General features: G+C 31.4%; 1 protein-coding gene across 1 annotated transcript; it reads left to right on the forward strand.

The window, feature by feature from the left end:
• Positions 1-1986: 1986 nt before the first annotated feature.
• LOC143056648 (uncharacterized) lies at positions 1987-23022 on the forward strand. Its single transcript, XM_076229804.1, has 7 exons — positions 1987-2114; positions 4586-4693; positions 12709-12837; positions 17624-17803; positions 18355-18419; positions 20009-20063; positions 22829-23022. The coding sequence occupies exons 2-7, from the start codon at positions 4600-4602 to the stop codon at positions 22891-22893; spliced, it is 588 nt and encodes a 195-aa protein (XP_076085919.1). The 5' UTR covers positions 1987-2114; positions 4586-4599; the 3' UTR covers positions 22894-23022.
• Positions 23023-27674: the final 4652 nt, after the last annotated feature.

Genomic DNA, 27674 nt, shown 5'->3' on the forward strand with positions numbered 1-27674 from the left:
AATGGCCCACCTATGACTGCTGAGACTATGTACTTGTGGATTCATTAATTTTCATGGGACACCAATTTTTTGTGGATTTCATGGTAACATTTGAACCACGAATTTTAATGTTCAACGAAATATAAAATTTCACTTGGCTTGTGTGCAGACTTTGGAAAAACCACGAAATCAAATATCCACGAAAATACATTTTTCCCTAAAACCACGAAAATTGGTACACACAAAAAAAAAAACTCAGGCTGTAGTCCCTACAATTATAACATGCATACATATAAGTAGCATATTGATACTGACTATAATGTGACAAATCTGGACTGATAATTGTTATTATTCAACCTATTATTTATTGTATATATAACATATATTTATTTGAATATTGCCGGGTGGTCAACTTCTCGGGAGTGCATAAACACTGATAAATGCATTAACTTTCATACGCATGATTTAAACCATTTGTATTTCGCAAGCGATAAGGAATGGTTTCCTATGACATACTTTGATTATCCTGTTATATAGTGATTTATTTTGACATATCTTGTCGTGTTTACATCCGCAATGACACAATTCTGTACTTTCGCTTTGCAATCTCATATTATTATTTGTTTAAGTTAACAATTTATCAATCTAGATACATTGCTTATTTATTATGTTTGTGCCTCCCTTTTCATTACCATTGTCTACATTTATGATATAACAGGGTTTTCATTGATCTCATTTAAGCATTATATTTAATGCGTAAGGTTATGTATATTACGCCTAAGTTCATACGACGTATTGAGAAAGGAATTTACTGTCTGTTTAAAAATAGCATTATGTAGAAATGTCCTTTTAGTTTTATACGCTTTTAAACATAATTCGGACAAGAAGGAAAAAGTTAGGACAACTTAAAATCATGTTTCTTTATTTAAGAATACTCTGACGTCCAACGGCTGTTTTGCTAGACAAGCTGGGGCCGTGGGACGTCAGAGCTCGTCCCGTATCAAAAAGTGGATATTTGCCCACCCAAAATAGATGCGCTGCTTCGTCGCTTCTGGTGCCGACTGACGCAGTGGACGGCCTTGGAATTATATAAATTGGGCCTCAATCTGTTCATTTTTCATTTATCTCTTCATTTATGTAAGTTTCAACTACCTGCCAACCTTTATTTTCTCATTATTAGACTGTTTTCACAGTGACCCATCGATTTTGGGAATGATCGGAGAGCCAATCACAATAACAAGTTGAACATCAAGTATTTCTGTATTGGCCTTGTTATTGGTCCGAGGCTTGCTGTATTGGCCTGACTATGCGGTATGGGCATTGCTCATTGTTGAAGGCCGTACGATGACCTATAGTTGTTAATTTCCGTGTCATTTTGGTCTCTTGTGGAGAGTTGCCTCATTGGCTATCATACCGCATCTTCTTTTGTATACACACCAATATTAGAGAAAACTTATTATAAAATGTATTTATTAATATTAATTGGATAGCCAGGATGGGGTCGATCATTTCTTTAATCCAAGATACTTAATACCATTTTCTCCATTATATCTCTATATATATTTTACCCATTATTCTCTATTTTATATAATTTAGACCCAAAATGTTCTCTTTTCGATATGTATAGATTATCGTTGGTCACCTCATCAACGAGATTGATTTAACCATTTTGTGCCGATACGTTTACAATATATTTATATTTTTCTCACATTTTTCCGCTATAATTTGCCAATCATTCTTTATCATGTCAACTCAATTTGTAACTTCATATTAGAATCTTGGACTTCTTCAAGAAGCTATTTTCGGCGGCTGATAGATACAAAGACATTGAAAACGTCTGAATTTCAATGCTAGTTTACGGTAATGAAATCTGGATCCCTGTTTAATAAACTCCAAAGTCACAGACAGAATGGAACCAGTGTTACCACATCTCGGTAGCAACTGAGCGATTGTTACATCACGTGCCAATAAATAATCGATTATTCCTAGTCACGTGGTAGCAACGTCGTTACAAAATCACCATCGTTTTTGTAACTACTTCTTTAAATATTCTGCAAAATTGAATATTCCAAAGAATCCTACAGGAAACGCAAATTGATAAATAAAAAGTTTATTTGTCAGTTACATCAAACAATGTGAGTATTGTTAAGTTACTTTTAAAATATTTAATTATTAAAAGAAGAAAACAATCCAGTTTTTGGGTTAGCCTAATTTACTGTAATTTGTTGTAGGTCTATGTTAAAAAAAATAGCTGAAGAATTTACTATGACTTTATTTTTGTTGTGTCCGAACGCGTATTGGGGTAAATTTATCAAAAGTTCCTCAATGTTTGTATCGATATTGTCATTTGATACGGGACTTCCGAATTGATTTCTTTAGGAGTTTAGTAGGTTTGTTAATTTACTTTTCAGTTAACTTTTGACTTTCTAAGATGTTCTCGTGAGGATTTTGGCAAATATATGTTTTACTTTTGTTTATTAAGTTGCTGTCTTATTGTAGTGTATCCCAATAAGTTACAATTTTTTTAATACTTTATTTCGCGTTTTACTCATTCTTGTTCACTTTGCGACTATTTTTGTTCGCGATATTCTAATTTAGTTGTTTAATAAGGAAATACATATTGGCGAGGATTTATATTTTTCTACACGCGAAAGTCGCGGAAATAAATCGCTCGCGAAAATACGCTGGTTTACAGTATTTAATACTATAACACACAGATATTATAGATTGTATTCCATATCGAGTTCACGTGACTTGATAGAAGCCTTATCTTTCACGTTTCTGTTGGCGGGATTGGGGTAATTTTTTCAATGCTTAAATTTTATTTCGATCTATTTGTCCATCATTGATTCCGCACGCTGTGAGAACTTTCGCAATAGTACGTGTCGATCCATTGCCGAGGGTTTCAACATACGCTATGGTTAGATTTAGGAAAAAATCGCAAAACTATCCAAAAGATATTAAATATCTATAACTTAAAAGATTTTTTTCGGTAATATTACATTGGTGAACAGAAAAAAGAAAATGTATGTTGGTAAACAAAATTTAATACGTATTTGGAATCTAAAGGGAGATTAATATATCTTCTGTAACTTGTCTACAAAGTAAACGACATGTGTATGGCATTTTCAGAAAAAGAAACAAAGATTTCGCGAGTAGGATTTCGATTATACGCGAGCAGATGATTATATTATTTTTTTTCTTAATAGTGGTGATGGCATATTCAGCATGCTGTTAATTGATTATTTTAAGAATTAAAATGATGAAAATGATTAATTTTCAACCAGAGGCCAAATGATATAGAAGTTTTAAAGCAACTACCGTATCGCGGACTAATTTCGAATTGTGTAAATTCGCACTGATAAAACAAAATCGCCAAAAAAAATTCGCCATTTTAAAAGTGAACAATCAAAGGTATTGATTAAAATTTTAAATCCGCCAAAATAATAACCGCCGAATTATTTCGTTACGTATATTTTACTGTACTGCCTCCTATAGTATAATGACCACAACCCATAATGCATAGAAGTAAAAAGCCCAGAAATGACAAATGTAAAAAAAAAAAAAAAATTTAAACGAGAAAACTAACCGCCTAATTTATATACACAACAACGAATGAGAAACAAACATCCATTGAACTATAGGCTTCTGACTTGGGACAGGCACATACAGAATTTCTATTTATATAAGGGTCTGATGGGGTTTACAGAATATTGAATATTGGATAACAAAAAAAATATATAGAGTTAAAATTGCGAAATATGAAGAAATGGGGAAAATATTATGCTGAAATATAAAGAATTAAAGTGTTAAGAAAATACCGGCTCTCATTGCAAAAGGAATCTTATGAGTAAAATTTATTGAAAGTCATGAACAATTCACAATTTAGTGAGCCGTGGAGTAATGGTTAATGCATCGGATTAATTTAATAACAAAAAGGTTCCTGGTTCGATTTTCGTTCCAGGATGAAAATTTACGGGACTGAATTTTCGGCTCTCCCTTGACACCATTTGCGAGTTTGGTCTTGAGGAAACGATTATAGTCCGTCGGATAGGGACGATAAATGGCTGATCCTTGTTAAAAGAGAGCCATTCACATATCTCTTGCACGTAAAAGACACCCTTGTAAGTTTCGAAAAAAAGGGCAGGCTAATGCCTCTACAAGGCAGCACTCGCACCCGCAAAGTGGAAAGGGATTTATATAAGTTGTAATAACTTGTTTCCCAATCCACTATAAAAAAAATGTTTAAACTAATTCCGTATGTCTAAGATAAATTTAAGGCTATTTTAAGGCTATATATTTTAATTTTGGTGAAACACTGGCTTGATTACAAAAATGTTGATAGTAAAGAATAATGGCATACAAAATAAAATGTGCAGAGATAAATAATCCGTTGGCCATCCTGTCCATCCCATGTCTACGCCACATGTGCACTTAAAAATGTTGTGGTTTGCCCAAACTCTACACCCAAAGCTAGGTACGGTGGGTAGGCTAGGTTTGTTTTGGTTTTCTGTAAGTAGATATGTCAGCTATTTTCTACCAAGGTAATGTCAGGCAAAACACACATATTCCTTTTTATTGCCTAACTAATCATTTTCTTTCAAAGAAAATCTCAACAGAATGGGAAGAAGGAGCGGACGGCGGAACCAAGCAAGAAAATCCGAGAGAAGATCTTTGGAGATTCTTGCTACGGACAGCAATTTATTTTGTGAAGGTAAGAGAACATTATTGGCACTCACACCACATCTTCCTATATCTATTAAACTATTTTTTATTAAAACACAAATTAATAATATGAAAATGTGTTGTCGTTAGTTATATAAATAAAGGTAAAAATCAACGCATATATAATAATTATTTTGTTAAAGCTTACGGAAGAATATCTCAAGAACGTTTTGCGACACTCCCGGCGAGTACCGGTAACTCTGCAATTGTTTTGCGGGAAAATATGAATGGCTTCCCATTTTCAATCTTTAATGAAAATCGATTTTTTTAAGAAGAGTGTCCACCATGCACTTGCAATGCACTATAATTAGAATAGAAGAATAGAATGTTATACAAATAGATGAAAAATATATTTACATTCAACTGTAATATTAATATAATATATAACAACAAAACAGTGTATATAGTCTATCAGCTGGTAGGGCAAAATTTCAATTCTGTGTTACACCCCAGGGTACCGCAATTTTTTTGTATAAGTTTAAAGAGTAATATCTGAAGAGTATTTTAAGAGGTGTTAGACTTTTGAAAAAGTGTCCAAAAGGGGTTAAAAGGGGACTTATTTAAGGGTATATCAAAAAAAAAATTGCACATATTTACAGAAAAATGTAAAAATAACCAAGTATTAAGTAGTATTCTTTTTATTAAATGGAACACATCATATCTTATTAAAACGCAGGCTAATTTTTTAATAATTATTAAATCGTAGAGGACCAAGAAAAAAGGGGGAGGGTAATTTCCAAAAGTCATGATTTTGAATGAAAAGATGCATACGTACTAATTTTCTTGATGGCATGGTATATTTTTTACATTGAAACATAGAGCTTAAAGTAACTAAATGCTGTTGAAAAAACATTTAAAGGTAAGACACAAAAACATAGAATCAACAAACACAAACATAAGCAACCAGAAATGCACGATATTGTCACAAATTTATACATCAAATTCATGAAATAACTCGCATATTTAAACACACAAAACTGTCAGGGTTTCTAGATTTCTATTTTTTAAACATTTTTTCAACAACCGTATCACCAGATTTTAAGGTCACACAGAAGGTCAATCAATAGAATCATCATCATTTGGTCACCTGCATCTACCGAATTATCATTATCGTGATTTCCATCATCTTCGTTGTCATCGTTAGCAATATCAACGATGTGAAAATCCTTATATCTTCAAGCTTTCGACCATTAACATACAGCTATCTGTTCAGAATAAACCTTGTTGAACACATGAACATCTTTTGTTGGCACAATCAGCTTTACATGAACAGCACATCAGAATTATCAAAGCATCTAACGCTGGTGGTTGGTCTAGCCAATTGATACTGACCAAAGCTTTCTAAACAATCCAACTATAGCTGTTTGGCAACAGACCATTGTTGTGTTAAAGAGCAGATTTCCAAATCTTCGTCTAAAAGTTGGCTTGTTTAATGTGCTTTAACATTGCATCTTTTGCATTTCAAAACGTTCTGATCTTTATTTATCTATATTGTTAATTTCGTAGCCATATATAGAACACGAAAACCTCTCGAGTGTTTTGACAACTCTTCTCCAACCTCTTCAAAGGTTTCACCAAGATGGAATAGACCTTCTGAAAACTCCACATAACGTGTCAAAAAGCAGAATGTTTTTCTATTTTTCTTTACCAGACAAAACACTTACTGAATCACAACCTGTATTGGCGTGAAATCCTAGCAGTTTTCTACAAACATTCTCACCAAATTGCGCACACATTGATTGCACATTTAATAATCTGCATTTAGGAGATGTATATGTCAGACTAACAATGTTAGAATTGATATGCAACTGTGAAAATAGTAAGCCAATACTTCCACATCAGTGTCAGAAGGTTTTTTTAACAATGGAGTCGTAACCTTTGTCAGCTGCATGTTTTTGCATTAAGAAACATTTTTTTAACCGCTTCTTCCTGTTTGATTTTAAGCTAAAACTTAAGCCGAAAACCAATCTACGCTATTTCATTTTCAACATTTATTTTGTGGCACATACTTCCATGTGATACAATAAATCAATGCATTCAAGTGTAAATATATATATATTGGATTGTTAAATCTTTTCCAAACCAAAGAAGTCAACAAGAGAAACTTTGTTTCTCCCAACTAACAAACCTTTCTTCTATTTTCAAGAACACGGTTGTAATGTTATAGAACTTATCGTACTGATTTGTCCTCCCAAGAACCTGCCGTTCTATTTTCTTTATGAATATTGTGGGATACTTATCAGTGACAAAATCAATGCGGGACCTCTTTTCGAAACTAAAAGTATGGTTTTTAAAATAATTACTGCCAAATCGAAAAAAGTGCTTGGTATCCTTGTAATGGATCATGTCATGTCATCAAATATCCACATGCTTTTCTAAGGAATGACCCTTTACTAGAAGACCACCAAGGACAGATTTTAACTTTTCATACATGTGTACCATCAAAGTTTGCAAGAGACATTGGAAGAGGACCTAATTCAACCTGGAGAACGTATCGCATAACCAACTATCTTGTCTGGGCTATGACAAGAAGGCGACATTTTTTGTCATCTGCTCTCAATGTTTTGTTGTTCTTATCATCCATTAACTGCTTGCCTTTTATTTCCCTTTTTGAAAAATGTAAGCAATGATTTCCTTTTGAGTGTTTTGAAGATATCGGTTGACTTTTGAATAAGCCGTTCCGTAATGAAAATGTTTGAAGCAAATTTTCCCTTTTTATACGCGTTTAGAAGCTTAAGGTCGCACATTAATTCCGAAGAAGCAACAGAACCTGAGAACAAGCCATATAACTGCTCATATGTTTTAAATGGATTTGGCAGGCTTTGCAGTGTCTGAAACAATTTCAAAACATTAGTTTCGTCTCGCTTCATTCGAGTTTTTCTTTTTCGAGTTCTCTTAGGGCGAATGTTTCAGGGTTAACCATTTCTAACAAATCATGACATTTTAAGGATATCGAAGCTCTTGCAACCAACGTTTATCAGAATCTTTATTTAAACTGAAACCAACAAAGCCATTTTTTTTTTATCTCTAAGAAACCTAAGAAAGTGAAAAGTATTGCCAAATCCCACAACTGATTATTTGACGTTCGTTCAAAGCGATGTTTGTCGATTGAACGACTTCACAATCTTAAGTCAATCACTACATAGCTAAATCAAAATGTTATCAAGCACACCTTTATTGAGTTCGATAGAGAGCACCTTTTCTGAACGCAAAAAAAAAACACCTTAATTTGTAATTTTTTCATAAATATTTCGTTACACATTCACTTTATAAAATAATTTGTCTAACAAAAGCATCATAAATCGACAATTAAATATTTGTTTTCAGTTGCAAATTGATAATGCTTATGTGTGAATACATTGTACATGTTGTATACTGAATCAAAGACGGTAATTTGGTGATTTCCGGTATTTCACGAGTATTTGCACGTACATATATTTTATTAAATAATTCATATTTTAGATGATATACAAATACTACAAATGATTTAAACATTGCATAATGATTAATTCTCAAGTTAATTAAGTAAAACGGGTAATTGTATAACGAATTTATTTATGAAAGGAGAAAATTTGCCTTAATTTGAACCAAAAAAATCGGATTGTTTTTAATGTAAAAAAAACTTTTTTTTTAAACAAAAAATCTTCCGAGTTACATTTAATATGATAGTTTTGTATCGGTTTTAGTTGTTTAAACCTTTACTTTATTTTGTTTTAATCGATTTATATTAAAAATTTTAATTTAAAATTACTTAGTCGTGATTGCTAAATCAGGGGACCATTGAAAGGGACGTTTTAAAACCTCTTTTGGACACCTTTTTTTTAGTCTAACACCTTGTATTTTATCAATAAGATAATGAAGTTGAATTCTATCTAAAAAAAATCGCGGTACCCTGGGGTGTAACACAAACTCCTTAACTAGCACGCTTTTGAGAACTAGCTGATGGACTAATAGGACTATTATTATATTAGTATAATAGTCCCAGGTATACTGATTTGTATCACTACAATATAATAGTTATTACGGTGTGGTTGAATTTCCTGTCATTTATTCATCATCCACGCAGGAACTTAATTGTATCAGAAAAAAATATATCTCTGTAAATTAACCTCAGTTTTAAGTATAGAGATGTGATCTGTTTCTGTGACATTGCTTTTGACCATCTACAAGAACCTGTGGTCATCCGCTGTTAAGTATTTCAATACTTTGATATATAGTTTACAACACTAGACAACATATGTTTATTGGGATCTACAATAGATAAATGTCTTATTTTGGCGCAAAACGAAATATGGATTGTGGCGCAAATGAAAGATTATTTTGGCGCAAATGAAATGCCAATTTGCGCAAAAGCAAAGTATCGCTAGAATAGTTTTAAGTTTAGAATTTGAGTCATGCTGGTTAAAATTAATGGGATAATGGGTTCTACATTGTAAGGGGATTTCTTACGTAACTGTTAATTTGGCAATAAAGGAAAAAGTGTTCCTCATCATCTACAATTTGCACAGTCTGTGTTCTCTTTGATTTTTTTATATCGTCCTATTTCAATTTCCAAATTATGGTCACTTACACGGAATTTTGTTAAAAGTTGACGACTATTAAAAGTGTTTAAATTGTGAAGGTGTCAGACCATCAATTAAAAATCCCTATCTGTTCAACCAAATTTTGCAATTTTCACAGCTTTCTAAATATTTTACCTTAAGTTTAACTTCATAGAAACCAGGTATATCCTTAATTGTACATGTATCAGCTTTCTACATGCCAATTTTCACCATACCTTTAAAGCCTTCTAACAAAATAACTCACCTTTAAACAGAGGTACTCCAAAACAAAAACCTGGTTTTCTGGAAATCTGAAATTAGTATACTATGGAGCGCATTAATCCTCATTTTTTAATGCAAACTCATAGACAAGTAAATTTTGGCTCAAAATGATCTAGATATATTTCTCTTTCACCAAAAGTTTCATTTCTGCAAATTTATTTGTTGGTTATTTAAGTAAACAAGGACATCAAAAGCACTAATTTGTGTCAGAGTAGGGCTACTTTTACATACATGTACGTTGGAGGGAGTAATTGGTGGTCTGACACCTGAAAGTAGTCCTCCAATTTAATTTCATTTTTAAGTTTACTATGAAGGTTAAGTTTTGAACTATTATCAAGTTGTTAAGTTTTTCAAGAGGGTTTTGTTATACCTTTCCTTAAAAATATGTTTAAACGTTGTTTTATTTTAAGTATATACACTAATTTGTCATGTAGATTATTTGATACTCTTATGAGACCTTATGACAAACAACTCTGAAATTGGTGTCTATGGATAATTTTTAAGTCAACTTTAAGGGCATCTAATAGAGCTTCTGTAAATAATACATTTTGTGATACTCTTGCATTAGCAGAAAAATTTCCTATTGAGAAGGTTCATTCTAAATTTTGTAAAACAGTATTAGGACTGAAAAAGAAAGCCACTAACATAGGTGCTAGATCAGAATTAGGTAGATTTTCTTTGGACTCTTATATAAAAACTCAAATCTCATGTATTTTTATAGAATAAACTGTAATGATATTAATCCCCTGGTTAAAGAATCTCTACAATCAAACATAAATTTACATTCCGCAGGAATTTAATCTTTGTACTCATTTGCAGATAATTTTTTTAAAGATATGAAAATAAACCCAGAAAATTACTCTAATATTAATTACCTTTTAAAATCAAAAAATGTGTTAAAATGTAATATCAAAAAGTGTGTTTCAGAGGAATATGAAAAAACTACTACTAATAAACTAATTTTATACATACTGTATTAGGCAGTTACTTTCAAAATTTAGACTTAGTGATCATTCCCTAGGCATTGAATTGGGAAGATACCGTACAGAAACATTCGGAGAGCACAAAGATTATGTAAAAAATGTGGGGTCCTAGATGACGAATTTTATTTCTTATATGTATTGTGACATTAACATATCATTGCGTTCTAATTTTTTTGCTTATCTAAAAGTCTATGTACCATTATTTCAACATATCTTGATGCATTTAATAAACTAAAACACATTCTAAACCCCATCCCAGAACATGTTTGTCATATTGGAGTCTTCATTAAGCAGTCTTTAGAACTGAGGAGGTCAGACCCATGTCAGACAAGCTCATGATTGTGTTTTATACATCAATTTATAATGTGAACTCTTAAAATATGATCTATTATATTGTATTCTATTTTATTGTATTGTATTACATTGTATTTAAAATGTATACTTAGTAAGTATTTTTTTTTATTTAAGTAAGTAAGTAAGTAAATTTTAGTTAGAGTCGGCATATATATACATAATAACAAAGAAAACATGAGCTCTAGTGAGCTCTTTAACTGACTATCACATAAAAAACATGCAGCATCATGCAAATACTACCAAATAAAACTAAAAAAACATGCAATATAATGAAAGCAGCTCTATTTGATTTGTGAGCCTCCAGAGTCAAAGTTCATGTGGCAAGTGCCTCTATGTGCATTGAAACGGGGTAATCAGCAAATCACTTGGGATCATAAAATATAACAGACTAAAAGCATAAAAACAATAAATAAATAAATATAAGCACTAGCATTTAATGGCAGATATATTAAAAAAATGCAAAAAAAGCAGAGCAAAAGGTCATTATAAAAAGAAAGAAAGAAATTTCAGCTTTGAGACAGCACTGGGTGGAAACGACACGAACTGCAATAGCATTTTTGACCCCCACACCAGGAATTTATATAATTCCTAAACTGGTCAAAAGAAGTCATGAGTCTAACCTCATTAGGAAGTGAGTTCCATATGTGTGCTGCCTTGTTTGTTTGTATTGCTTAACCCTTATGGGTGTAATTTTGCAATGAAGATTATATATGTCATGTATTCTAAGGATGAACAAAGTTAAATGCGTAAAGGAAGAACGTAATTTATGCACAACAATAACGTAACGTCACACTACCCGTGGTAACGTTACTTAGTTACATATCTTGATAAATCCCGTGAAGGATGAAAACGTTAAAACAATGTTACTAATATTTAATTATCTACTTACTTGATTTTGGTGTATTTATGAATATACGAATCTGTACACGTCGTCTTATATTAAACATTAATTTTATTAATATATGTGTCATACATGTGCAAATTTTCCGATAGAGTGATCGTTCTTAGCAGAACATTAATATATTAGCTACCATTCAATTGATTAATAATCATATCAGTAAATTCCGGTTATTATTCAATAATATTTAGGTTTTTTTTATAATTAAAGAGTCACTAAATAAACGAGGAAAGGAAACCAATCACTGTTTTTTTTAGCATGTTCATGTATCTTTTAAGATATATTCTTAGGTGAGGTTTGAAAATATATGTTAGATGTTCGGACTTCTTGGTTTTCCCCTCGATACAAGGTGAAATATTAAGCCCTACGACACCAATTTTCTTTGCAGTCTAACCGACAAAACTCCAATAGCTCATAAACGGTCATTAACCCATATCTAAGTAGGTTTTAGATTTATTCTCTTTCAATTTGCGACCCCAAAAAATAGCAATGCAAATTTATACAAAGTAAAAGTCAAAAGTCGGCCTTTTTCTGTATTAACAAAACAAATTTCATGAAAAGGAGCTCCATAGCATAGTAAAAAAAAATGTATAGCTTATATTGTTCTTTAACTAATACTAATTGTTTTGACCATGTCTTTAACCAGAATTGGTTTCTGCTAGTTATGCAATAAAGTAACGTTTTTAAAGATTCATCAGAGTAGAATCATTGTAGAGATATAATTTGACGTGTAATATCGTGCAGTAGAACCATGCACGTACGTTATTAATTGTCCAGAAATATATTCATATCTTTTTTTTCATAAGAGTTAATTCAAGTTTATTAGCTCTCATAAAAGCTATGCTTTCTATTGTCAAACATAAGAGGCACAATCACTAAAACAAGTAACATCATTGACAAAAGCCATGACCCGTAAATAATGAAAATTGCGTGTTTCACATTCTAGGGGAAATAAAAGAGGCAAAAGGTCAAATCGACAGTGGAGATGCTTGCCATGTGCAGTGGGATACTTACCAAATGTCTTTATTTGGTGGAATCGACGATGACCAAGAAGATCAAAGTCTTTTCTGTACAGGTATTTTCATCCGTTATATATATCGGAGCACTCTCACTTGGGATATGAGGGTTTAATATTTTATCAACTTGAATATTCAAAATTAAGATATTTTTACAGTGTGGTGATGCTTAAGTTTAAAAACGTTATATACAGGTATAAGGCCGTGTTAACATTGACCTAAACTCGGTGTTGTGTTAGTGCAACTCACACTACTTAAACTAAACACAATTACGTTCCCATTGATAAAACTCAATGTTCACATGTAGTTTAAATCGTGTTTTGTCTACATGCAGTCGATAGTCAATGTAGGTCTTGTGTAGGTTAAGTGTTCACAGAACATTAATTTTACCATGTTTATTTAAGGTAGAAATCATTTTTTGAATAAAATTGATATAACAATTATTAATAAAGTTCTTTACAGAAATATTTGTCCAAACTTTATATATTAATATGTTTAAAAAAAACTTAAGGTAGCTTTATTAACCCCTTTTACCAAGACTCAAAACATCATCATTGCCGAACACATAATTCATTTGAAAAGGTCTTCCCGAATTAACTGGACGTACACGGAAATATTTGCCACTGGTCTTTACTCAAACAACGAAAAAAAAAGTGTGAGGTAAATTGTGTTGTTCGTCTAGTAAATGAGATCCAGTAAAATACACTTAGAAATCAATGAAACATTACCCCCTCCCTTTGCTAAATACTCCTTAGAGAAGAAATACCATTCGAACCAAACAGAAAAGACAGAAATGTAGTGATCCTTAGCATCTCAATCTTTGTTCTTCGTCTGTAAGCACGCGGCTGCAGCATAAGTTTTCTACTGCGTAATCGAGACATCTTTTAGTATCTTTAAACTACTGCAAATCATCAAAATTTCTTTCATAAAGGAGCAACCACTGAAGTTAAAAAAGGGGGATGTATTTTTTTTCTGAGTCAGATTTTTTTCGCGCGAAATGTTTTATTCAGTTTTTTCGAATCTAGCAATCAAATATATTGTTTTTCTCAATATTATAATGAATGGGGAAACTCTAGATGCAGAATAAAATTTTTTCATCTGTATGATCAAGGAAAAATCCACCCCCCCCCCCCCCCTTTTCTTTTAGAGTCAAATGATCGTTCCTTAACTGCTAGAAAAGTTGTCCGAAAATTTGCATTCAGTTCTACCTAATGAATATTAAGATGACATATTGTTTAAAAGTGGGAACAAATCTTGTGTACAGGTAATTAAACAAGGTGTATAGATGTGAACAAATGTAATGTGAAACCAGAGTACATTACATGTACATGAAACTTGTACATGACGTTTGGTGTGAACACGGCCTAAGACTGTGATTTATAAAAACAAGAGTTTAAAATTATATGCTATTTGCAATCAATTATAATTCTACCTAGGTTTAAATCAAGATCACCATTAAAATGGTTAGAAGATAATCGAAAGTTTATTTACATGTTGCATACCCGTAGCTAGGGGGTTCGGACGAACCCTCCTTGAAAACAATGCAGTTTTATTTTATATGATTCTGATTTTACTGCAATTTTTCTTTACCATTTCAACTTCACCTAACTCCTTTATTTGTTTGTTCAACTTTTTATCGTGATTGGCTCTCCGATCACTCCCAACCGGCAATCATCGGGGGATCCGATACTTTTCTTCTGCAGGTTAACGCCTTGATGAGCTCGACTCTTTTTTCTCATCTTGTTTACTAAATGTTTTAAAAGTTTGTCCAAAGGGCCTTAAACAGGGGCGGATCCAGCCATTTTAAAAAGGGGGGGGGGTTCCAACCCAGAGTAAAGGGGGTTCCAGCTATATGCTCCCATTAAATGCATTGATCGGCCAAACAAAGGGGGGTTCCCCTCTGGATCCGCGCCTGTTAAATTAGGGTCTCAGTGGATAGGCGGTCTAATGAACAAAACCTGAAAGAAACAAGTAACGTCATGAATATCAAACAATCTAGGTGACCATCAATTATCCACAGCCACTTCCATGTTCATATTGCAGTATGACCAGGCGTTGGAGACCCGACTGAGAATCATCGCAAGTTTAGAATGTATGCATTCTGGGTAATACAATATTTTTGAAAAGTTTACACCAACTAGACGTTACGCGTGATAAGAAAAAAAAAAGTCGTGAACTTGATTAATTAAGTAAATATTTCCATTTTGGGTAAAAACAATTCATTAATAAATTACACTGTCTGTCTGTCTGTCTGTCTGTCTGTCTGTCTGTCTGTCTGTCTGTCTGTCTGTCTGTCTGTCTGTCTGTCTGAGCTTTACTACTTGTTCAGTTGAAGCCCTTACCCTAGAGTTTTTCTTTTATGAAATAGTTATCTATAATTACTAGTTTTCTGTTCAAAGGAAATACTAGTAACTCATTTTTTAAACAGATTTGTTAAATACATTGTATTAAGATAAATGACATTTTGGTTTTTCCCCTTTTCTTATGTATAAATTATTTGAAGCATTTTATGGCAGGTTTGCAAGTTAGAAATTCGTTCCATTACAATAAACTTTTAACCAGTTGGGGACTGTGTATTGCCACACAATGCTCACAGAACAGGCGGAAACCTAGTTGAAATTGAACAAAAGAATCGAAGCTCTTTGTTGGAGAAGGCGATAAATTTTTACTGTAATGTTCATTATAGTAACAAAAATTTAGAAAAGTTAAATGAAACAAATAAAACGACAATTTTCTTCTCAATTACGAAGTGCCTTATTTTAAAAACACCATTTGCATAAGTTTTCAATTTACCGTTAACATAGTAATGTAGAACAATTAGATATCAAGTCGACGACATGGGTATCTATCAAGTTGGATGTAAAAAGTACATAACCTCCGATTTAAAAAAAAAATACCACGTACGAACAACATATCAATCTATTAGTTCAGTAATTTTGGTGTCTGCTCTTCCATTATGTGACTCAAGAAACAATTCCCAAAAATGGGTAACAATTGTATCGAAAGGAGAAAATCGAGTGCACCTTTTAATGTTAGGGCGTGTTTAAGGTGTATAATTTGTCTTTAAAACGTACAAAGCAAGAGTATTTGATATATCATCTCGCTTCAGATTCTATCATTTTTATATGTCAAAGCTACAGGTTGACTTTATAACATAAAAAAATCACAGTACGAAACAAAAATATAGTAGGTGTGTTAGAATAGCTTTATTTTTACTAAAAATTCTTGACGACACTCTTTAAAGTTGGATGATGAAAATGCATATCTTCGAAAAATAGATTTTGTTTGTGTGTGATAACTAGGATTTATAATCTTCAACCACTAAAATTTTTTAGTCTGCCCTTCCAGGAAATATTTAATTAGAATTTTTTTTAAATGTTTAAGAATTTTCGAAATACCTGACAACCGATCAGACAATAGTTTTAAGTTAAATCAATGCAGACAAGATCATTAACTGATGCTCATTAGCTAGTACATACATTTGTCTTTTAAAATACAACTGACATATAATGATCGTTATGGTGCTATGTGGATAAATTTATCGGTTTTCAAGAGCAAAATTGTCGGCGCGTCATCCCTACAATGGCTTCCATTTCTACGATTGTGAAAATGAACTGGCGTAATGTGGAGATAATTTTGACGAAGTAGAATCCTGACTGAGAATGCGTGTTTCGTTTGTATTTATTTCCTCTGATGTCAAACAAAATGTGTGCTGTAAAGCCTCAACGACGATTCAATGTTCACCAGTTCGGGTTGCAAAGTAGTAGAAAAAGATGCAATGCCTTCTTTCTCTACTTCATTTTGATTTGATAATAACGGTCAATGTAAGAAATACAGTAGAAGAAAAGTACAAGTATATACTTTATTCCAAATTTCACTGAGGTAAAGCTGATGACCGTAACTGCATTCACGGTCATCCCAAGATGTCAGATGAAAATTTAGGTCAGTATCTGTATTGTCTGTTATAGTGTTTCTACTTAGTGAAATGTAAGGGCCTACAACCGGCAACATGAGATAATAAAAGAGGGACGAAAGATACCAGAGGGACAGTCAATCTCATAATCGAAAGTAAACTGACAATACCATGGATAAAAATGAAAAAGACAAACAAACAATAGTACACATGACACAACATAGAAAACTAAAGAATAAATAACACGAACCCCACCAAAAACTAAGGTTGATCTCAGGTGCTCCGGAAGGGTAAGCAGATCCTGATCCAGAACATTACACATAGTTTATGCACATTGAAAAGAACAATAGTTGTTAATGTCTGTGTCATTTTGGTCTTTTGTGGATAGTTGTCTCATTGGCAATCATACCACATCTTCTTTTTTATAATACTGAGATCTACTGAGTAAAATAATTACTTGATTGATACATGTAGCAGTAAATGACACTCACAAAAACAAAGAAATACTTTATTTTCAACCATGTCTTGTGTATGTTGATAGAATAAATTAGAAGGTCAATAGCATTTATAGGAATACATGCACAATACATATCTTAGAATAATGTAAACCAACTTATTTTCGCGGATACTTTTCTTCGCGTTTTACCCTTTTTAGACCACTTGGCTATTTGATAATAAATATTTGATTTAATTTCGCAGTTTTCTAATTTATTTGATGTACCTTAATAAGGAAAGATCCAAGTTTTACATATTCGCGATACTTTCCTACTCGCGAAAGTCGCGAAAATAAAACGCACGCAAAAATAAGTATGTTTACAGTAAGACATTACCAACTGGTAATTTTTTTCATGAGTGTGTTTGATTGAGTGTCCTTCATTTCTGTATTCTTAATTTTATTTGTTCCCTTTCTCTTCGAATTTAATTATATATAGAAAGCATTGACACGGTGGATATAAGTGGGAGTCTAACTAAACCCCAGGAGGATCAAGCCACTGAGATTTGCTTGTCAATGGAAACGGAAACATACGAGTCTGAAGTCTCAGACATCACAGACAAAGCTGAAGAAGTCTTAGAGTGTGATCACTACAAACAAAAGAACTATTTGATGCAAGGTAAATATCATAGAACTTGTGTTCTTCGTTCGAATCAATACGCATTCAACTCTTTATATTTCTCGCGATATTTCATTGTTGAATAGTCATTACCGGATTTCAGTTTATGCATGTTCACTACATGGTTTGGATTTTTTACTCGTTCTGCGAAATTTGTTTTTCAATTCAAGAGAGGAACGAAGGGCGAAACATATAAATAGAAGTTTGATAATTGTCTAGAATATGTCCCTAATTCATTATTTCTCTTTATCATATTTATATTATACGTTTTGTGTCTGTTCTAGCTGTTAACATCACCAAAAGCCTCTTTGATATGAGATGAACTTTACATTGCATTGAAAGAGGCCATCTATTACAAAGGTCTGAATGGGATTACGGAATAGAGAATAATGGTAAAAATGATCAAAATAAAGTGCTCTAAATACTAAGCTATAGAGACTATATTGATATGAGTGCATCACTGATGAGTCCTTTGTAGACGAAACGCACGTCTGGCGTATTTAATGGTAATCCTGGTACCTTTATCAAATATTATTCTTTTACTTTTACAGAGCAAGAACAAAAAGCAAAAGTCGGATTGTCTTTCAGATTTAGACTGATTGGATACTTCAGAAAGGTAAGGTATTTCATTCTTCAGAAAGGTAGTATTTTTTAACTTCTGTAAGGGTACGTAATTTATTTTTCCGAAAGGTAGGTTAATTAATTAAGCCAAAAGGTAAGGTATTTTATTTTCTAAATTCTCTTCGTTCAAACGAACATAAATTATTTATGTACTAGACTATATAATTTCTATATAACTCGGCCCAATCTGTTTCTTATCTCATTCATAATATAAATAACTAAAACACTAGTTTTAGAACTTGTCAGGCACGATGACCATTCTTTTTTATATAATATAAAATAATTTCAATACATGTTTATCAAATGATAACAAATTACAAATGTTTGTAATTGTGTAAATACAGTCCACATCTCAGAATAAGTCCTCTGTTTAAATAAACTAAAAAAGGTTGCCTCAACAATTTACAAAAAACAATCAAAAAATGTTACAAAAAGTATTTAATACTGTTTTCGAATATATATGTGCTTAAGTATAACTAACAAAAACTACGTGTGTACATGCGAATGGTCAACGCCCTTATCGATAATTTCAAATCGAGTCCACCGTATTTAAATACACTCGGGTTCATAAAACCTGTTACAATTCTATTGTTATATTAATAGAATTATCATACGATAAAATTCTTCCGCCACGTACATATTTAAAATATATTTATTCTTTCAAAAGGTTCGTTACATGTATATTAAAAAAATACTGTAACAGACCATTCATATTGTTCATCGATTATGTTATTCGATTTCAATTTTTTTCACTAACAGTTAATTAATACAAAAACAGAGATATTGTTGTACTTTCCTATTGAACAGTAAGGGAAGGTCAAAGAGGTCATGACCCCCTTTAAGGTCAAACATTAAAGTTTGTGTACTTTCACATCATGTTTTCAGTGTTGACTGCGGGCTTCTGTTGGTTTGTTATTTGTATCCCCTCCGCCTTTTGAAAAATACTAAAACCTCATCTGACGGTATACCCTGGTCTGTCCTCACGCTAAATCTCGAAAGAGACGGTCTAAATATGGATGGAAACGATGTTGTTGGGGCGGGGGTCTTCGTGTCTTTTAATTTGTTTATGTCATTTTCTCTTTTCTTTATTAGTTTTACTATTAATTTATTCGTTATGGTTAAATTTTATGAACCAAAATATTGTCTGTTCATAAATTATTTGACCCTTTTTCTGTTCTAAAATTAATTGACCCTTCTTTTGTATTCCTTATTCTGCAGACCATTATTCTCAGTTCTGTGATAAATTCATCATAAAAAAATATATACAAGGATTCACATTTTGGTATTAGCGCAAGACGCACGTTTCGTCTGTAAAAAAACTCCTCAGTGACGCTTAAATTAAAATAAGTTAAAAAGGCCAAATGAAGTTCGAAGTTGAAGAGCATTGAGGACCAAAAATTCCTAAACGTTTTATCAAATACAGCAATTCCTGATGTAGAAAAGCCAAATAATATTCCCAAAATTTGTAAACAGTTAATTTATAATTGGAATTGAATCAATGATAAGTCATGTCAACACAGAAGTAAACCCCTTTAAAGTATACTATTGAAATTTATTGTATATTTTAACGATATTTAATTTCAGAAGTCTGGGTCTTCCAAATATAAGAAGGAAATAAAAGAGAAAAATTATAAAGAAGGTAATAGAACTATATATATTTTTTTTTGTCTTTTAATTAGTTTATTTCAAATAATAGAAAGAATATCATGATAATTTGTATGTGTCTTTATAGGGGTTGTAGAATTTTATTCTCCATTTGAGTCGTGGGGTCAGTTATTAAACGATCAAAAGGTCATATGTCAATTAAAGTGAGACGTGAGGTTAGATTTTACCATGTTCGATCCACTCACGGACAGGTGTCAGTGAATTGAACATCATATCACAACTCATACTTTCTATGTCACTGAATATCTTGTTATTATGCCAGGGAGGAGATTGGTATTTGGTTGTGAACTTGCATCATCTAGTGCAATACAGGATTTATATTTATTAAACTATCCCCTTGAATCTGCATTTTAACTCCACCTGGCGTGGCGGTTAACAACCGTATCCGTCCATCATGAATAAATAACAGCTGTATATATATATATGTATTCAGATGAAAACTGAGGTAAAAACAATTAGTGTTACCGACTTTGTTTTGTCACTTAAACAACCAGTTTCGTACTATTCATTTTTATGAAGTTTCTTTAATTTCAATACATTTTGTAGATTAACATAGACAGGACAAGACAAGACAAGACAATATTTTATTTGAGTCTCACCTCTTATAAAACATTTACATAATATTACAATTTCCATTATATAAAACAAGAGCCACTCTAAAAAGAGTTATGAGAGACTATAAAAATGGTATATACATTACATATATATATATACATACATAAAACATAAAACAAATAAAAAGTATACAGATGTTAAGAGTAACATAAAACAAATTAAAAGTATACAAATGTTAAGAATATAATAAACATTTTCTTTTCAGTAAAATATCATAGCAGATTTTGGCAGTATAAAAGTAAACATTTTCATCACTAAATAAAAATACAAATTTATCGTCATCTGACATACTATTAAAATCATGACAGAAAGAATTAGCATGACTAAACAACACAGCACGAAAATCTGCATATAGTGGACATTTCAAAATTACATGTTTCTCATCTTCAATGGTATCATTACAACTAAAACATATTCTTTCATTAATAGGTAAGTTCTGATACCGGCCCGTTTCAATTTTTAGGGGCGCAACACCACAGCAAAATTTTGCAAAAGCACTTCTGTATTTCCCTGCAATAGTTTTACAAATGTAATTTTCTACCTTAAATTCTGTTTTAAATAATTTATAAGTACGAAGTTTGGCATATTCATTCGAAACCAACTTATTATGCCATTCAGTTTTATATAAATCAAATGCTTTAAGCATTCTATATCCTTAATTACATTTTTAGTTAACAATATATCACAGTTACAATATGGTTCAAGATTATACTCTTTAAACTTAGTCATCACTCTGAAGCACCAGTTTTTAATTGGCTTATTTCCATACTTATATGACCACATAAATACTCTTTTGTTCAATCTATCATTGTCCATTTTACAAAATCTGGACCATAATCTAAAAACAGCTGTCCATTGCTTTACATTGCATGGAATCCAGCCCATATCACCATACAGAGATAAGTTTGGTGTATACTTTCCTACACCCATAAAAAATCTCATCGCTCTGTTTTTAACGGCATTTATGCAAGAGAATTCTCTTGTTCCCCATATTGAAGCACCATAATCGATGACTGACCATACAAGTGTGTCAAAAAGCTTTGTATAAGTAGAGTAACAAAAACCACCATTTGATTTACATTTTGCGATCAATAACCCAAGAGCTCTACTTGCCGACTTGGCAATAGCTTTTGCCATTAAATCATAATTTAAAAATTCTGTAAGATGTAAACCAAGGTAAGTATATTGCATTACAATTTCAATATTATCATTACCCAGCATAAATGTAGAAATAGACCTTGGAAAAGAAGGTGGTCTAAAATGAATAATCTTAGATTTACTCATATTAACACTAATATCATTTTTATGACACCACATATGTAAAACATTTAAGAGCATCTGTAAGTCTGATTCATTTTCAGCAAGTAAAACAATATCATCAGCATAGAGCAAAATACATATTTTCTCTTCCTCTATCGGAATACCAACATTTAAACTTTTAACTTCATCTACTAAATTATTAATAAAAATATTGAATAAAATGGGCTATAACACACACCCTTGTTTTAAACCACATTGAACATCAAACCATTGGGTTAAATTCCCATTAACTTTCACACATGACTGTACTTTATGATATAAAGATTTTAAAGCATTCAACATTTTACTACTAATTCCTATTGACTCAAGTTTACAAAATAATAAAAATCTGTTTACAGTATCATATGCTTTTTTGAAATCAATAAAAGCTGCAAAAGTTGACATTTTACACATTTTTCTTGTTTCAATAATACTTGTAATTGTTGACAAATGATCAATGGTACTACGATTAGATCTAAAACCATTTTGTTCATCATGTATAAAATTTAGCTCATCAAGTTTTACAGTTAATCTTGAATTCAGTAGTCCGCAATACAGTTTATATGAAGTTGGCGCCAATGTTATTCCTCTGTAAGACATCGGGTCCCGAGGGTCGGAAGTCGAACTCTTCGGTATCGGGGTGATTATTCCTCTACTCCATAGCTCCGGTATCATTCCTGTATTATAACAAATGTTGAACACTTGAGTAAGGGCGTTTATAGCTGTCTGATTTTTATACATCTCCATCGGAATTTCATCACAACCAGGAGATTTTCCCGCTTTTGACACTTTAACATAAAATAATAAGTGTTTTTCATGTTTCAGGAAAGAGAAAAGAATCAAGATATATGTCATCCATCGACATATTAATTTGTTGCGGATGTGCATAGCTATGTAAAAAGAATAGAAAAGAAAAAGAAAAAATAAATCAAAAGAGATCACATATTGATGTGAACTTTAAAAAACAAACAAAAAGAAAATAATTTTAAAATTAAAAAAAAAAGGTTAGTGTGTATGTGTTTTAATATTGTTACATGTATAATAAGGATCTATATTGTGGGTCCTTATTTTTATTTTCTGTATACTCTTTAATTACTAGGGAGGCATTTGTCTTAATTTTTTTTTAATAGAAAACGCTTATTACTGACACATTCTATCTGTATTTTATTTAATAGAAAACGCTTATTACTGACACATTCTATCTGTATTTTATTTCAATTTTCCAAATATTTGTTTTTAGTATGATTGTTCATGCTACCTTATGGTTATAAAAAAAAATTTAAAAAATGTTTAAAAAATCAAAAAAAATGTTATTAATAAGAATGAGTTTATATATGTGTGTATCGTTTTATTTGTTTTAAGTATTATTGTTCATGCATCTGTGTGGGTGTTAAAAATGATAAAATAATTGTTCATGCTACTGTATGGTTATTAAAAAAAATTAAAAAATGTTTAAAAAGTCAAAAAAATGATATTAATAAGAATGAGTTTATATATGTGTGTATCGTTTTATTTGTTTTAAATATTATTGTTCATGCATCTGTGTGGGTGTTATAGAATAATAAAATAATTGTTCATGCTACTGTATGGTTATTAAAAAAAATTAAAAAATGTTTAAAAAATCAAAAAAATGTTATTAATAAGAATGAGTTTATATATGTGTGTATCGTTTTATTTATTTTAAGTATTATTGTTCATGCATCTATGTGGGTGTTAAAAAGTAATAAAATAAGTGTTCATGCTACTGTATGGTTATTAAAAAAAATTAAAAAATGTTTAAAAAATCAAAAAAATGTTATTAATAAGAATGAGTTTATATATGTGTGTATCGTTTTATTTGTTTTAAATATTATTGTTCATGCATCTGTGTGGGTGTTAAAAAATAATAAAAAAATGTTTAAAAAATCACTGAAAAATACCCCAAAAAAATGATATTAATAAGAATGAGTTTATATATATTATGTGTGTATCGTTTTGTTTGTTTTAAGTATTATTGTTCATGCATCTATGTGGGTGTTAAAAAAGAATAAAAAAAAATAATTAAATAATCACTGAAAAATTCAAAAAAATAATAATAACAAGGACGAGTTATGTTTGTGTGTGTCTGTGTCTTGTATTTTTTTAAGTATGATTATTCATTGAGCTATGTGGGTGTTAAAAAAGAATTTTAAAAAAATCAATGAAAATTTTGAAAAAAAATCAATATTAAGGATGGTATGTGTGTGTGTGTCTTATTTGTTTTAAGTAGGAATATTCATGGAGCTATGTGGGTGTAAAAAAAAACAACTTAAAGATCAGAAATATAAAAAAATCAAATATGAAGGATGAGTTAATGTGTGTGTCTTGTAATTTGTTTAAAGTATGATTTTTGTTCAACTCTTTGTATATTAAAGGAAAGAACAGAATTAAAATAAGGATGAGCTTGTGTGGGGGGGGGGGGGGTACGTTGGAATTTGTTCATAGTATTATTACTTTTTGCCTGAAAAAAAGAAGAAAAGAAATATATATTTTTTCAACTGATACATTGTGTAGATGTATAAAGTATAAAGTATCTCCAAAAAAATACAAGAAAAACAAATTAGGACATGTGCGTGTATTTCTTTGAATGGTTTTTGTGCTAATGATAAAAAAAATACTCAGATATCAGCATGTTTGTGAGTTTAAAAAATATATGATGAGGATAATATTGTGTGTGTGTTATTATTAGGTTTTGGATCGTCCACTTGTACAACTGTGTGTTCTTACAAATGCCAGCTAAAACATGGAAGAAAAAAATATATAAGAGAAAACTAAAAAAATAAAAAAAAATAGAGGTGAGCGTGCGTGTAGGAGCTTTTCATTTTGTTCAAAGATTGTTGTTGTGGTGTGTGCTCAATTGCAAAAAATAATAATTTTGTAATAAATATTCTTATTTTTTTCATATACAAAAATATTTTTCTTCTTGGTTGCTTTGTGTAAATTTTGTTCAGCATTATTATGTTAAATGCGTAAGTTGTATATTTTATATTAAATATTTCTTTATTGTTCAATTGTTGTTGTTATTCTTTTTTTTTTTTTTTTTTTTGGTTGGAGGGAGCAATTTCCGTATCTCGTAAATATATTAGTTATACCAGTCTCTGGTTAAACTATAACACTTCCATGAAAAAAAATTCTCGGTGGTATTCATACCACATCTTTTATCTATAAAATGTTAAGAGTTTACATTTCAAGGAGTTATATATCTCTGACAACTTAGGAATCTGGTGAACCTTATTTAGACGATACGCGAGTTTGGCGTATTAAACTACAATCCTGGTACCTTTGATAACTATTTGACAGGATTGTGTTTCCTCTTTTGCAACTCATACACAATTAAGATTTCCACAATAAATTAATAATTATGCATTTGTGTCCTATAGGTACCTTGCATAGTCTTATTTGTCATCCATGTTGATGATTATTTCGCTTGGGTTATTTTTGAAGAAAAACGAAAATCCAAGAGGGGTTCGGATACGGTTTCCGTCATCTTACAAAATTTTGTGTCATAGACGAGACTTCCGTTTCAGTCTGTTTAAATTACACATAATTATCATAAGTTTTTCGGCGACCATGACATTTTTTCGTCTTTTCTGTATGAACATACATATTAGATAAAATAAAAAGGACATTGTTTTTTATATTCGCGGGTGTGTTTTAGTATGTTTAATCTCCATAGGCGGTAACCAGGAGTGCGGGGAACGCTTCACCTTTTTGTTGGGAAAATTGTGTTGCTTATATAGTGAATCACTGAAACATGAATATAGTAGGCTCCTTGTATGACAGTCAGTGATCCCCTGATGAAAATTGCTGGATCTGCCACTGAAGGCAAACAAGTGTCCAATAATACCGCAGTCCCTCTAGACGACGATTGCACTACGATCTGTGAAAAAAATGAAAATGTTGACGATCATACTGCGGATCGTACAGATCTAAGCTATGTCGCAGTACGGTCGTTGTTAGGTATTCATGATCTTGATGAGTTTGGCAAACATTGAACATAAACAAAGTAAAATAACAAAAAATATCGAACTTCAAGAGAAATTCAAAATGAAAAGTCCTTTAAAAAATGACTAAATTAAAGCTAATAGTTATCAAAGGTACCAGCTACATTATTGATATTCATGTCAACACAGAAGTGGTAACGTTGACTACTGGGCTGGTGATACCCTTCAAATGAATGGACAATAATTTCATGTACCTGAATTGGTACATGCATTTCCTTATGAAGTAAATTTTGGATAAAACCTGGTTTTATAGCTAGCTAAACGTCTCACTTGACAGTCTCGCATAACATTTCAAAACAAATACGGCTGTTTTCTTTATTCTGTGCTTTCCAACAATACAAACAGATATGAATCACTACTTCATAAGGCAAACCGTCTGGAAAATTCCATACCAATTTTGGAGGGGTATAAACAAGTATCGTTGGTTTTAAACTTATTAGATATTTAACTTTTGCATAATTCAATGGAAATCAATATTAGGGAGAATAAAGAGATATGGTAAATTTGGATTTTAGTTGCCGATTAATATATTGATGCTTTGATATTTTAAAAATAATAAAATTCAGTAAAAAATCATAGTGGGTCTTGTAGATCCCAGCGGTTTTTTTCTGCCATAGCTTTTGTCGTTGTCGATAAAATTAATGTTTGACAAGTCATTCATATCTACAAATATGCAAACCAAAACCGTACAAGACAGAAAATCAATATAAATGTATGTGTACACTCTAAGTCAAATGAAATCTTCTACTTAATTTTTGACAAAGTTATTAATTTCGAAAAACATTAATCCCAGTCTGTATTTAAATATTATCAGCAAAAAAGATAAAGAAAAAAAATAGAAAATGTTGTCAATAGTTATCAAAGGTACCAGGATTATAATTTAGTAAACCAGACGCGCGTTTCGTCTACATAAGACCCTTCAATGACGCTCATAACAAAATATTTAAAAAGCCAAACAAGTGCAAAGTTGAAGTGCAACTGCTTATGAAACAAACTTCATCGTTCTCCATTTTCTGTTAATATGAAGCCATTCCTAACATTGTCTTTCTTCTCTCCGACTCTTTCAAATCCGCACCGTGTAACAACTATCTACCAGTGAACAAAAGACTTGGATTTTTTGCAACTACAAGCCTTCAACAATAAGCAATCCACATACCAAAGTGTTGGTCAAGATTCATTTAATATTTTACTTTGGTGTACATACCATATGCTTTATAAAAATGACAGTAAGAGGAAATTAAAAGGGGATCGAAGAAGCTAAAAAAATAAAAAAAATAATAATATTTAAAAATACGATGTACTTTCAGGACAATATTGCTAGTCGGCAAAAAAAAAAGAAAAAAAAGTGTAGTAGTCTTAAAAGAAATAAACGAGTTCATTCAAATAATTCTAAAAGAACTGCGTAAAAATGTGTTTAACAAGTGACGTCGAACGGATATATCACAGAGCAAAGACCGGATGGAAGATATGATTTTAAATAGAAAGAGACAAGTTGGACATATAATTATCTTTTGAATACACAATTCATACCGAGTACAGGATCGTTTAGTTCAAACAATTATAAACCAGTACTTTGTGAACGTACGATTGCTTTGTGTGTTATTTTTTTCAAACATGAGATATACGTAAATGAGACAGCAACACAACGG

The sequence above is a fragment of the Mytilus galloprovincialis genome, chromosome 13 (genome assembly GCF_965363235.1).
Source record: "Mytilus galloprovincialis chromosome 13, xbMytGall1.hap1.1, whole genome shotgun sequence".
NCBI classification, from domain to species: Eukaryota; Metazoa; Mollusca; class Bivalvia; order Mytilida; family Mytilidae; genus Mytilus; species Mytilus galloprovincialis.

Excerpts from the sequence above, each read along its gene's own strand:
- LOC143056648 (XM_076229804.1), top strand. The coding sequence starts at position 4,600 with ATGGGAAGAAGGAGCGGACGGCGGAACCAAGCAAGAAAATCCGAGAGA. Across the intron at positions 12,838-17,623 it reads TCAAAGTCTTTTCTGTACAG|AAAGCATTGACACGGTGGAT; the intron begins GTATTTTCATCC and ends AATTATATATAG. Across the intron at positions 20,064-22,828 it reads AGAGAAAAATTATAAAGAAG|GAAAGAGAAAAGAATCAAGA; the intron begins GTAATAGAACTA and ends TTCATGTTTCAG.